Source organism: Hippocampus comes, unplaced genomic scaffold (genome assembly GCF_001891065.2).
Source record: "Hippocampus comes isolate QL1 unplaced genomic scaffold, H_comes_QL1_v1.1 scaffold68, whole genome shotgun sequence".
NCBI lineage: Eukaryota > Metazoa > Chordata > Actinopteri > Syngnathiformes > Syngnathidae > Hippocampus > Hippocampus comes.
In genome coordinates, this window is record NW_017805625.1 from 7,062,914 (window position 1) to 7,076,888 (window position 13,975).

Consider the following 13,975-nt stretch of genomic DNA (forward strand, 5'->3'; position numbering starts at 1 on the left):
AGTCATATAGCGTTACATGGAGTGTTGGCGCTGCATGGGACAAAATGGATGATTTACCTTCACTGGCAGAGTCTTTCTGTCACGGATGACCCGCCCCAGCTCGATCACCGACTGCATCTGAGAGACGGCGTTCTCGATGCGCTTGTCAATCAAATTCTCCCTGCGAAAAGGCAATGTGGATGACTTCAGCACCTCCACCATCTGAGCGATGCACCCTTCACAGCTTTCGTCGACAAATGGCCACTTGACTCGGATGATCACTAGATCTGTTTGTTTTAGAACGACGTCTCTAATGCGTGCGTTTCATTAGAGCATGTTTGACAGAAAGACGCTCTTCCTTATAAAGGGTGACGTATTCTCAAAGTAATGAAGAGCAAAAGCAGCACAAAGCACTAAAAACTGTTGGTGCAAGCGGATGTTCAAGTGTCTCATTTGACTGCCGGGGGGTGGGAGGAGTAGTTCAGTGCCGAATGAGAGATGAATGACGTATTTTGTAAAATCTTTTACAATTAAAAAAAAAAAAAAATTCGTTTGACAGTTACAGCATATGTTCCCAACATTTTGCACAAGTGATCCAAAAAGAAGAGGAAAAAGTCGATCCAAACAGCACAGGCCTAACCTAAGACTATTTGCATATTTTTCCACACAAACCTTTCAAACACATAATCAAGTAACTGATTTTTAAGTAAACTGTAGCTATGAAATTGAGACTAGTGAAAATGTAACAGACTGGGTAGATTCAGTTGGGTCATAACAGTGTTGTGAAGTTCCAAAGGTCCCTAAAAGTATAAAATAACTGCATCAAAGTTGTAACATTTTTTTTTTTTAATCTGCCCTTTACACAGAACCTCGTAGGGGTTGAACCGACGAGTCGACGCATCGACTTCACCATTGCACAATGATGATTACAGCTTCAAGTTGATTAATCGCCAGCCGTGCCATGTTTTGGCACTAACAACATGGCCACATCAGTGAAATTAACTGCAAACGAGCGGCGGAATCTCAAACGTGGAAATACTTTCCCAAAAATTATACCAGTAAGACTTGCACAAAAGTCTCTTCTCAAATTTATCAAAAGCACAAGTGCTATGAACGCCCATCTGTAAAAGGCAGCCATTAACACTAGCTGACTAAGAGTCTCTCTCAACATTCATCACCGATCTCACACTGACACCTTCATGATCTGAAACAGGAAGACCTTATAAAACTCTTACAACAATCCACAAAACACGACTGCAGGTTCGATACATGCACTGTAAAATCCCATCACTATGGTTTGAATTGCAAGAGTGATTTACGCCCAGAATAAAATGTTTGACTTGCCAAAGAGTCTTCGAAAGGCTTGAATATAACCAACTTGAAGATCTGAGTTAGACCCTTGTGAATGTTGTCAGCTCAAAATGCATCTTGAACTTGTATTGCTACGATTAAAAACACTAATCCGTTTATAGTGGACTAGTGAAAAACACATTTTTCTCTGCAATTGTAGTAGTCTTCTTTTTGCAATTAAATTAAATAGCTTATTTGAATTAAAAACATCCCATTGAGTAGAATAATAATGTTTCTCAGAGCAAGTGATCATGTTCTTGGGTCAATTTGACCTGTGCACTTATTATTATCCAACCCATGTGTCAGAAAATAGAACAAATTGCAGCAAAGAGTTTTATGTCATTATTAAGGGTATTGCAAACTATTTTAATGAATATTTAGTGGTGGGGAGATGCTGGCTTTGAGTGGCGGGGTCCACACTTAGATTTTTGCCTGATACTGTATGTGAAGGAGTGATCTTGAGAGGACCGTCAAGTTATCCATTGCAGTTCTCCAAGATTTTCATTTTGTGTAATGAAGGGATTTCCCCCCCACCTGAGTTGGGGCAGCATGAGGTAATGGATGCTGCCGGTGTCCTTCTCCTCCAGAGAGGCGAGGTCGACGAGGTTACGCAGGTTTTGGTACATCATCTCGGTGATGAAGGGTGTGAAGGGAGCCTGGAAAGGAGAAAAAGAAGAGCAACTGTAGTGAAAATGAGAGGAAAGCTATTTGATGCTGTGCAACTGCGGGTTCATTTACATTTCCCAATGCAGAGGGCCAGAAGTCAAAAGGAGCTTTACACATTTCTTTTTTTTGGGGGGGGAGATAAAAAAGAAGCAAATCCAATACATTTCATTCCAGAGATTTTATGAGCAAAAGTTCAAACAGAGTTGTGCCAGTAGTGCATTTCAGGTATGCAAATGAATTCATAAAGCTCACAAATGGTCTGTATTGATCTAGGTAAGGCTATCTGCCTCTGATCGCTCACGTGTTATTATTCATCGCCTTGAAAACACATTGCACCCAAGCCCCTTCCATACTCGTACAATTAGTCTGTCAAACACCCCCCCCGCCCCCCATAAAAAAAAAACAACAACAAAAGATATTTTTCTCTTACTCTTACCCAGTCACGCTTTAACACAAGCTGTTATGACTCACCATCAGCCTGCACATGGAGAAGAGAACACTGAAGAGGGTTTCCAGCGCCCACAGACAGTCCACTGTGCCACTCTCGCCCTACAAAGTTCACACGCGTCAATACATTGCCTCACCCCATGGAGCAGTGAATAGGAGAGAAGTGCACAAACACCGTCCAACTCCACCAATGCTGACAAAGTGCTCACACACACACTTACAAAAAAAACAAAAAAACAATGCCTGTCACTACTGAAACCTTGTATTGTTGGGTGGAATTCCAAAGAAAGAAATTACATTTGCCCAAAATGACGAGGCAAAAGGAGGAGTTTGTTCTTGATCACTTGCAAGAATCTGCTGCACAGAACTGGCTGTGTCTTTTGACTCTGTAAACTGTCAAAACCGTCAAAATTCCTCAAAATATCAAAATGGCAAACTGAGCATCTGAAACATTTGGAATCAGTCGGGCCTTTGACTTCCCTGGTCACCTCACCTTCAGACGGCGTCTGTTGGTACGGACGTACCAGTTGGTGAGCATGTCCACAAACTTCACCAGGCGAGGCACCACAGTGTACAGGCGGTACCCTGCATGACAGAAAACAGTTAGCACTCTCACACTCAGAGTACAGACCAGTACACACAGTAAGTAGTCAGATAAACAGTAATCAAAGTGTCTGCGTCTGTCAACTCACCATCCATTTCGGCCTTAAAGAACTGGATGAGGGACTGCGTGAACGACTGGATCCATTTGTCCATGATGTTGTCACTCTGCTTCACGGTGTTCTCGTTGTACAGGAACTCAATGCTGTCCTCCTGGGTGCGAACACGCGCAAAAGCAATGGCACATTTAAACACAACAGGAACGACGCAGCACAAAGTATCACTCACGGGTCACAAAAATCGAATGCAATGTGGTGTAATTACTTTGTGTGTGAAAAGAACTGCTTATGGGCCAATACCTAATTGGATCTTAACGATAAAGAGTATGCAGAATATTAATGTATTTTTTTTCCCGGAAGAGGGTGGCTTTTTTTAAACTACAATGTTAAATACGCACCCAAATGCATCATTTCCAGATAAACAACACCATAGGGACTAATTACTTCACCTTTCCACAAGAGTATTTCATTCTATTAATCAAAGCTAATTACTGTTCTGTACCAATGAGCAGTGAATTTATTAGGCTGAGATTGTTACGCCATCAAACCTATCTTGTGTTTTTAAAACCTGCGATTGGAGGCTGTCAAGAATGACTTGCGCAAGTGTTTGGAGAGAAGTGGCATTTTGTGATGTTCATTAAGAGCAGGTACCTTCTGTAACCTTTGCACATTCTGCACCAGGAAGCGATAGGCATTGTACCACGGCAGGAAGACATCCTTCAACACATCTCGAACGCCCTCTTCTTTGAAACGCAGGTTTTCCGCTCTCACCACAGGGGAGTTGATGAGATACAGTCTGCAGTGAGACAGAGACAGTAAAAATCATGGCGGGCACGCGTTGAGGCAGTTTGTATTGTGCTTGCATTAAAAAAAAAAATAATAATAATAATTAAGTAATAAATAAAACGGGCTATTTGATGGCTTCTTCAATCAACATCGATTTGAGCAGACCACCATACACTTAATATCGACTTGCTTTCTAATACCATAAAATTGAAAATGCTAATCATGTTGTATTGTGCCCAAAAGAGTGAAAGAAGTGATAAAAAGGTAATTCTTACAACTCTAGTTTTGCAACAAATAGAATTCATCAGTATGATTCCCAATGACATATGTGAAACGAGCCAATGGCGTGCAATGACGGTTTTGCGTCAAAACAAAAGTTATTTGATGAAACAAGTTACTTTGGTGATACATCTTGAATTTTCATAAACTTAATGAGCATCCTGCAGATGTCGCTGAAATTGCTCTCCACCCTGTACTGCCCCTTTACAAAACCGACTGTTTCTCTTCAGTGGAGACTGCGGCAGTGGATAATTGCAGAAATAAATATTAACGACTGTGCTTTTTCATCAGTGGAAGTTGTCAAGCTTAATAAGTCCACCCTGTCACAGTGAAATATCATTTGATATGAAAACATTTCACGAATTGGAAATATATTTGTCGAACAGTGCACAAATGAGCTTGCTAACGGAATCATGTTACAGTGTGCTGATTAAAGGTTTGCATTAGAAAACAACCGCGCTGTCAGCGAGTTGACAGATTTCACAATTTGTATGCCCATTATCTAACATGGCATCTGCTTAATACAATGAATATGGAAAATCTGCAAATGAGGACATGTCAAGGCATCTTATGGTGATATTTATTCAATTAGAGCATACCCTTTAAGTGTTGCAAGTACAAATTATTTTCTTCATGAATCCATGACTTTTCACCCCAACTGTTTCAATTTTAACATTTCAAATGTAAATAGACAAGAGGATAGACTATACTAAAAAGACAATATGAATAGAAGAGCAAGAGTCATACGCTTTGTACGTCACAAAAAAATCTATCCATGCATCAATAAATAGTCTAGATACAACAAGTCCCTAACTGACTCCCCATCCCGTCATGTTTCAGTGCGTTACATATAAAGTATGTTTTAGCTTGTCTAACCTTGCTGTACCAAGGCGCGCTTGTTTTTCCGAATGGAAAGATGATACATACACCCCGCCCCGCAAGCATTTGCACAGTAAATATTCGTGCGGATGCAGGAAGGCGTTTCGCTTCAAGTCTCAAGTCTTTGTACCTCAAATTCAACTCTGATGTTTGACAGCTCAACGCATGCGTGACCTTAGGATTAAGCATGTACAGTTCTCAGTTCCTATGTGCATACATTTCCATACTGTATATTAGTATCATCATTAGTAATCGTGCACAGATGCCACACACACTTCCGCTCAACTTCTTCCCCGATGTTGTAAAAATATGTTCCTGTGCGCTGCAACGGTCCACATAGCTGCTGCAATATAAAACTGGAATTATCCCATTGGGAGACCCACGAAGCCCGAGTCTATTTTACTATATTCTAGAGAGAAACAAACAGTTATATTTCTCTCTGCAACTCACTTTTCGCCCTGTGTATGTGAACATATGGTGCAACTGTGTGGTGCTTTATTCATTAGGCCATATGCCACGGTGCTTCTACTGCTCAGGGCAAAAGAGGACTGTGCATGTGAGGATGCATGTACCGTTTGCGTGAGCGTGCGTGTGTGTACATTATGTAGGACTGTAACAGTTCGATGTAGTTCGTGATTCTTTCAAAACCATGCCAGCTAATGACATAAGGTAGGTTACCATACACATACACATATACATATACACGCACACACAGCCACCGGCACGCAGCTACTCATGCTTCAGAAACGCGCAATCACACTTGCTCACATTCAAGCGCAAGAGCTGACCTGAGGGCATCGGCGCCATAGCTCTGCACTATGAGGCTCGGATCCGGGTAGTTCTTCTTGCGCTTGCTCATCTTCTGTCCATCGCTGCGGGCGTGTAAGAGGGGTAAAGGCGTTAATATGCACACACGTACAACGTACACAAGCACGCATGCGTAAAAATATATCTAAGTAACCGCGCACTTGGGTTTTCAAATTAGCGGAGTACTTCCAGGTCAGCGGGCCTGTGAGCACGTTCCTGCGTTAAGCACTCAGGGCTGAGGAAGGAGGAAGGGGTGGAAGGGAAGAGCCCTAATTGATGAGCACCTCTAAGGGACTAAATGTCGTAGCGCACAAAGCGTCATGATCTGAACCAGCAGCAGGTGAACAGGCAGGTGAAAGGACGGGGGACGGAGAAGAATATAAGGATGCTGGCAAGAAAATGGAAAGAGGCGAGGGGGAATCTTTCACAAGATTGAATACTAACCTAGCAAGTACCAAGCCATTCACAATGACATTCTTGAAGGGTGGTTTGCCAAACAGGGCTGTCGAGAGCACCAGCAGGGTGTAGAACCTTAAGAGGGACAAAGAAAAAAACATTATATACTATTTCTCCACAAATTAAAAATTTGACACTCGATAAACAGACAGACTTGGGGGAGGGAGGGTCCCGTTTAATGCAAATGAGCCATCGCTCACCATGTCCACCTTTGTGGGATGCGACTAAAAGTTTTTTACGGCCTATGCTACCGAGAAGCATTATATAGTATATGTGGTGTTATCAGAAGCGAATCAAAGTTGTGCAGCTCTACTTTGGTTTTGGATTTGATATGCTCCAAGTTTAGAAAAGAAAAGAAAAATCCTGCTGTGAGGGGGGATTATTTAAATTAAAACGACACGGACGTCAAACTAGTGCCAAATTCTGAATGGCTTTCTTAATGATGCAATTTCTTGACATTGGCAATTCATTAAAAAATAAATAAATAAATAAAAATAAAAAAAATTGATGATGTAATTTCACAGTTGATGAGTAAGCAGAGAGATCCAAATATTTGCTAGGATTATCCATCTATTAATGCTCTACTCCAATGAATATGTTTGCATTCATTGCTCATCAGTCCCCAAGATTCCATCCACATTTCCCTCCGGTCCACTTACCACCCCCTGGTCTGGTCGATGCCCTCGGCAATGAAGTCCGCTGGGAACGTGTCCTCAAATTCCTTCCTGTTTTCGAAGGGGTAGTGGACCTGGGCGTAAGGCATGCTGCCACTCTCAAACCAGCAGTCGAACACCTCAGTGATCCTGCGCAGGGCACCTTTGCCGCAGCGCGAGGGGATGGTCAGATGGTCAATGCTGGGGTGGGCGAGAGTGCAAAAGGCGTGAAATTACAACAGAGCTCACTTTTTAGGCGGTTCAAAGAAAGAGTTAGTTTTCATTGCAGCACATAGTCAGTCCTGTGCCAATGTGAGGTTTTATGCTTGACCACTCACCTCTCCCGATGCAGGTCGGTTACTTTGGTTCCGGTAAGTTCCTCCAGTTCAGCAACGGAGCCGACACACACCACCTGATCAACACACATAGTGAAATTTGAGTAAGGCAGCATAAAAGCTCACATTTGATTGAGTCTGCGAGAGCATTATTAGTTGAACAATGCAATAACTGTTGTTAGCAGTGGTTATACTATGAGCAGGTATATGTCACACGACCCAGTTAACATACACAACAACAAACACATTCTGAAATCAATACCTCTATTAGTCAATTCAGATCAAATTTGTCAAGACCAAATTTTTGATAGAGCTCGTGTTGGCGTACTTAATGTTGAGTTTGGTGAGACAGGATAGGTCATGCAGTGGATGTAGGATTTGACCAGCCTTGAGTTGAAAACAGGTAAATTCACTTTAAAAGTCGGCCTCGGTTAACACACCTTCAGAGCAACTTCACAAAATGCTCTCCGCAGAGAGTCAGCCTCGGGGCTCTGCTCTAGTTTCGGCAGCACAAGATAGGTAACATGGCCCAGATAGATGCTAGTGCTAATCCTGATCCGACACAAAGAAGGTATCATAAAACTGAAAACACAATATTCACACCGGGCCGAGAACTGACAAAAACTAAAAGAATGGCTACTGGGGGATGAAATCATACTGGCAACCACAAAGAGACAATTTTTGCGTGTGCGAGTTTGCTGTTGCCGGGCATGGTTAAGACTGTGACAGGCACCAGGGAGTGCTCTGGAAACAGTCACATCGCTATTTCCAGTAAGGAGGTCGCGAGCTGTCTCTCTTTCAGCCCAGGGACCAGCACTTCTTCCAACTTAAAAAAAAAAAAAAAAAAAACAATTGTGAAAGCTTTATTAAGTTCACTTGACTTCACAACATCAGCTTGATTTTGACTGTGATCAGTGGCAGTCCTAGCTTGAATGGCACCCGACGCAAGAGAACCACGTCATGAACTGATCTGGCTGCTCAATACAGTCCAAAGTTGAAAGCCCCAAAGGTGGTAACATTTGAAGTTCAATTAGAAATGTTCAGGAAAAATATATTCTAGAAAAGTCACACAATACACAAAAAGCGTTCCAACAAAATACCTTGAGGCACCTGCGAAAAAGTGAGTAATTCTATTTTGACTTTAATCAGTGGTTAACTTCAGCACAAACCTGGCACACACCAATTTCCTTGAAATGATTTCCTATGGGATAAATCGTTTTGAAATTGGTCAGCCAGCATCACACAATGGACTGCGTTCAACTGTGGAGGCTTCACTGCATCCATTTTCTGTATAGTGCAATTTATTCTTTTCTCCATCTTCCATCATCATCTTTGCTTTCTTGCTTTCCATTCCATTGCTGTTTGCATTGTATTCCTTCGAAGCTGCCCTCACCAATACGATGTGAAACCTGAATGCATTACGTTTCTTGTTTATATAAATTAATTATGCATGACTTTAATTTATGGAGGTACTTTGTAATGGTGCCCGGAGGGGAAGTGGACACCATGTAATATGTATTCACGCTACACATTGGAAACAGTAGTCACACAATACATACGGTAACCATCATAATGCATATCATCCATGATAAACACTCATACCAAGGCTGACCAATAAATTAATCAAAATGACTAATTGTAGAGCAAGTATGCAAGTTACTGGTTTCAACTGTGGAAAGCTTTTCAATCGTGACTTGTCATGCTGAGCGCCTGCTGATTTTTGTGAGACATCTCGGCATCTCTCGTGTTCTCCTCACCTCCTCATAGTCGTCGCTGACCCACATGGGGATCGGCGTGCCCCAGTATCGGTTCCTGGAAATGGCCCAGTCGCGCGCATCTCTCAGCCAGTTGCCGAAGCGCTTCTCGCGCACAAAATCGGGAACCCTGCAAGAGAGGTACGACATTGTGAGTGTTGCAGTTGTTTTTTTTTTTTTTTTTTTTTTTTTAAATACAAAACAGGATTATGATCACTGTAGTAGGCACAATTTAAAACCGGTTGTTCCTTGCAAGCCATTTTCGGATGCAGAAATAAAAGAATGCATCAATGAAGTGATGGAAACGATTTTTCAAGGTAGACAAAAAGAGGAAATGACAGCTAAAGTGTAGCAATTCCCCTTCTCAATGACACTCCAAATGATCTTAAAATAGAGACAGCATTTTAGTTTTGTTCATAATTTTGTTGTTTCGATTATTACGGTCATACGGTGCTGTCACATGTTTTCACTAGTTTCAATTTTGTGGCCCTTTAGGATTTTTGACTACCCCTGGGATATAATGTAGCGCAGAAAAGCAAAATGGGTCTCTTTTGCATACTTTCTCCTCATTGGTTAATTGTCTTATGCTCTTCTCTGTGCCGCACGGTGTTGCTCAGGAGTGCAAACTGAGATTGAGGTGGTGGTGGCGGTCAGGAGGAGGAGGAGGAGGAGGAGGCGGGCAGATAAATCGTCTTCCGCGTCCACCCACTAAGCAATGAGTTCATCAATTCCCATTTGTAGCAGGCATTTCTATTTAGGCCCCTAATATATCATTTAATGATTTTTCTTTTGGCTGCTGCTGCTGCTGACCAAGTCCCCGTACTCCCCCCCTCCTCCCTTTTTCTCTTGCTTCATGTAGGATGTTAAGTGTGCAGTCTTGTCTTTGAAGGCTCAGAAGCTCCGGTGAGACAAGGGACTCAAGAGGTTACCGAAGCAGAGAAGAGTATTTACAATTTAAATGCAGATTTCTCCGGCATTTACTAAAACACATCCAACACGGAACACGGCAGCGAATGAGAAGGGAATTTGGAGGTTTGAGTTATCAGTTATTATACAGGTATGATTCAGGTTTAAAATTATACTTACCGGTAGTTTATGACTCCAAAAATCTGAACATGTTAAGATTTGTGTTAGCAAAATCTGTTTATTTTGACAACACATCCAATCTTCATGCCTCAAATTCTGTGTGTGCTCGAATGTTTGAGAGTCAGCCAACTGCATCTCTGCTGGTTATTTGCCAAATGATGCTTTCCAATTTGCCCCAATGACTCCAGGTGCCTCGACTGTCTCACTGGAGCTAAGGCATTTCACTCCAAACAATAAGTACGCATGTCATTACATGAGGCCGGATGGCTGTAGAGTGCAGACGCATCGTGATTTTATTGTTTGGGGTTTTTTGGGGAGAGGTGGGGGGCAGCTTGGCTTAACAGGAAGGAATGGGGGAGAGTGGACTAAATAGGACAAACAGATTGAACTGCTTCATCTATTTGTCATTATGTCCAGTTGTGGTCGGCAAGATCGCCGAGCAACCGTCCACTGAAGAGATGAGCTCTTCTCCGAGTACTCGTTAGGTTGCTCGCTGATTTACTCAGAAGAAGGTCCTAATAGATACTTAGCCTTCGCCAGCCCGCTGCGCCAATACGAGAAAGCGAGACAAGCCGAACAAATGACTGTGGGGATATGATAACAAGCACTTTGCTTGCTGAAGGGCTTTTTTTTTCAGCCTCTGATCAACGAACACGAACGTGATATGAAAGCACACGGAACCCGGAGAGGATTTTCCTTTTTATGACGATGCTGATGAGCCGGCAGTGCTCCCTGACAGACAATCTTGGAGGAATTAAAAATCTTCACGGGAGCAGAAGTGGTGCGTCTAATCAAAAAGCGTCCTTTCAATTATTTAACAGGCACTGGAGGAAAGTTTTAATTAGAAAGTTGCATAATTGCGCATGTTTGAAGGCCGAAAGCGTGTCAGCGAAATCCGGCATTATGGAAATTGTATTATCAACATACCATTCTACTGTATATGGTTGAGGTAATACATTTTGTATTTCACACCTTTTCGAATTGCAGCTCTTTCTTTTGCCAACCGCTCTTACACCAACACGCTTGCTGAATACCTCATAAAATTCAATGTAATTTTGATTTTCCTTTTCCCCCCATCAGGTGTACAGTTAGCGTTACACTTTTCAGCTCAGCACAGTTCAGCAAATACAAAAAAAAAAAAAATTAAAGATCATCTACTGCTAGTATTTCTCATTTTATCATGCAAAACTTCCCAAAAACTAGGGTTGAAGCGCAGCTATGGTGAGTGATATTTTTAATTATTTGGGTCAGTGAAAATGCCTCCAGATAGGCCTGTCACTGTATTAACTTAGAGTTCGATGAGGAAATAATGGACACAATTGTTTTTTTGGGGGGACACGGTAAATAGTCATTTGCATGACTGTTTGTTTCACTCGTACTGCTTCCCCTCCTGTCAGTCGACTTCTTCGCTTCTGTGGGAGTCAGGACTCACAAGTGCATGCTCATACGTCGACAGTGCTCTTTTTGTACTATTTCATTACTTTTGTTTTTACATATGAAATATATAGACTGTATAAACCACAAGTGGGGGTGATTAAAAAAATGCAACCGACTTAAGTACTATACGTATCAGAACTTCTGAGAATGCTCACTGCCTCAGCATCTCAACTGACAAGAGTTCAGAAAGTAGCAAAATAGGCAACAACAGATATTTTGGTAAGATAAAAAATTATTTTTAAATAGCTGTTAGCCACATTGGCCATGTAAAGCAGAAAATTATGGAGTCTCGGTTGAAATCTTTCATTTCGTGCATCACTACCAAAAACATTTTTAATGTACTACATAAAAAATATCAATAATGATCTGCTGGTTTTCAGAGCATATTAAAATTCACGTCATATAAAATGCAAATGGAGAAGGTTGGTTGCTGTGAAATTAAGTGTACCAGGATTACGCCACAGGAAATGAATTTATCCTTTACAGTAGGGTGCGTCAATCTCGCCCTTTCGGTGTGTGTGTGTGTGTGTGTGTGTGTGTGTGTGTGTGTGTGTGTGTGTGTGTGTGTGTGTGTGTGTGTGTGTGTGTCTTCACCTTCCTAGTGGCTAGTCATTCATCTCAGTTTGACAGTCCCATTACCAGCCGCTCAGAAAAGAGCACTGGGAGCACCTGGGGTAATACCACTTGGCTGGTGAGCCTTCATATCGACATTTAGTTCTACTCCACATTCCGCTATTGCGATTATCATCATGCACGATTCGCATTTCATTTATTTTACTGTATGTACTATATGAAAATATATTTATACGCAAGAATTTGATGTCCATAATCTGGGCATGCGTATTCAGCAAACATTGCGTGACGAGTACGCCATTCAAATCAAGTCTTACCAGTAACATTGTCCATTGTTGTCCAGAAGCTTCTGCACCATGTGCTCCACATGGACAAACCAACTGGGCACAGCTTTGTAGATCAAGGGGGTGTCTGACCTGCAGGCAAATGAACCCGTTACAATCAAATAAATGACTCACATTAGCGACAGAAATATAGGTCGTATCATCATATCATAATACTGTATAAAAGAGAACATAGGTTATATTTTTACACATTCATTTCTTCTAATCAAACGAAATACCGTGACTTAAATATATTCCACAACTCAGATGGCGAGGGGTTAATAAATAAAGACTTTTATCTCTGTGAGTTTGCATCTACTAGTGGCTTGACATCCGTGAATATGATGAGCTTAATTAACCCAATTGCGGCTCAGAGAGTAGTTAATGAATTGAAGTTCTGCTAATGTGGGACCTTGAAAGGTTATTACCGTTCTTGCACACTGACTTTGAATTGATTCTGAACAGAGACCGCAAACAATTATTGACCCTGTGGTCCATTTGAAAACCGCTAACTGACAAACTGCGCTGCGACTTCACAGGAGGTCTCGCGGTTTGCTGCCACAAAAAAAAAAAAAAAAAAAAAAGTAGTATTTAATGTGTGACCTGTGATTCCAAACATCGGCAGTCAGTAGTCACAAGAGGCTATCGTCACAGTATGCAATCTGGCCATGTCTCACCTCCAGCAGAACGGGTAGCTATGTTTGAAAGAACTGGCGTTGACAAGGCGACCCTTCTCCTTCAGCAACTTGATGATGTTCTTGTCGGCATCCTACACCAGGCATAATACTACATAGTTAAAAAAATACACGCAGTAATAAAAAAAAATGTGACAAACATGGATGCAATACATGAAACAGGAGCAATGCAATTCCAATCTAAATGTTTGTTTCCAACAAGTGTTGGTCGCCGATCCAGCATTTACAGCATCCATTTTTATGTATTTATTTGTACAACGATAACCAGAAATGCAATGTATTCCACTAGCCATCATTCTCCCGACAGGGTACAATAATGGGTAATTCTGAAATTAACAAAAATGGCATACGCAGCAAATAGGCATCTATAAAGTTGTTTTGTTTTTTTTTTTTTTTGTCAATCAACATCAAGATTGTGGGGCATTGGTCAAAGTGAAAGATGAGAGAGAGAGAGAGAGAGAGAGAGAGAGAGAGAGAGAGAGAGAGAGAGAGAGAGAGAGAGAGAGAGAGAGAGAGAGAGAGAGAGAGAGAGAGAGAAGAGAGAGAGGTCAAGTGTGGTGTTGTCAAGTGTGCACGCTATCATCTGAACCTCAATGGGCACAAAATAAGCATCCGATTAGGCGGTTTCTCAGTCAGCATGTCTGGTGTGCTTAAGTTCACTAAGTGTGAACACTACATCAATAAAAGACCAGTTTTGAAAATGGCAAGAAAAAAAAACAATCAGGACAACACACACAGTAGGTAGGTGGTCAAATCAGGTAGTTTTTTAACAAATTGTTTTGTGGTTGTTTTTCGATTGCTGGTGAATGCA

At 41.7% G+C, this 13,975-nt stretch overlaps 1 protein-coding gene across 1 annotated transcript in view; it reads right to left on the reverse strand.

The window, feature by feature from the left end:
• iars1 (isoleucyl-tRNA synthetase 1) overlaps positions 1 to 13,975 on the reverse strand; it is a 36,022-nt gene that overhangs the window by 13,886 nt on the left and 8,161 nt on the right. Inside the window, exons 12-24 of the mRNA XM_019881240.1 lie at positions 13,147 to 13,238; positions 12,464 to 12,562; positions 9,054 to 9,180; positions 7,300 to 7,373; positions 6,968 to 7,162; positions 6,297 to 6,383; positions 5,834 to 5,917; positions 3,753 to 3,897; positions 3,135 to 3,255; positions 2,936 to 3,027; positions 2,467 to 2,544; positions 1,864 to 1,985; positions 58 to 160 (exon numbers count right to left, since the gene is read on the reverse strand). Of these exons, the coding sequence (XP_019736799.1) occupies positions 58 to 160; positions 1,864 to 1,985; positions 2,467 to 2,544; positions 2,936 to 3,027; positions 3,135 to 3,255; positions 3,753 to 3,897; positions 5,834 to 5,917; positions 6,297 to 6,383; positions 6,968 to 7,162; positions 7,300 to 7,373; positions 9,054 to 9,180; positions 12,464 to 12,562; positions 13,147 to 13,238 (1,419 nt within the window). The remainder of the gene's footprint in view (positions 1 to 57; positions 161 to 1,863; positions 1,986 to 2,466; positions 2,545 to 2,935; positions 3,028 to 3,134; positions 3,256 to 3,752; positions 3,898 to 5,833; positions 5,918 to 6,296; positions 6,384 to 6,967; positions 7,163 to 7,299; positions 7,374 to 9,053; positions 9,181 to 12,463; positions 12,563 to 13,146; positions 13,239 to 13,975) is intronic.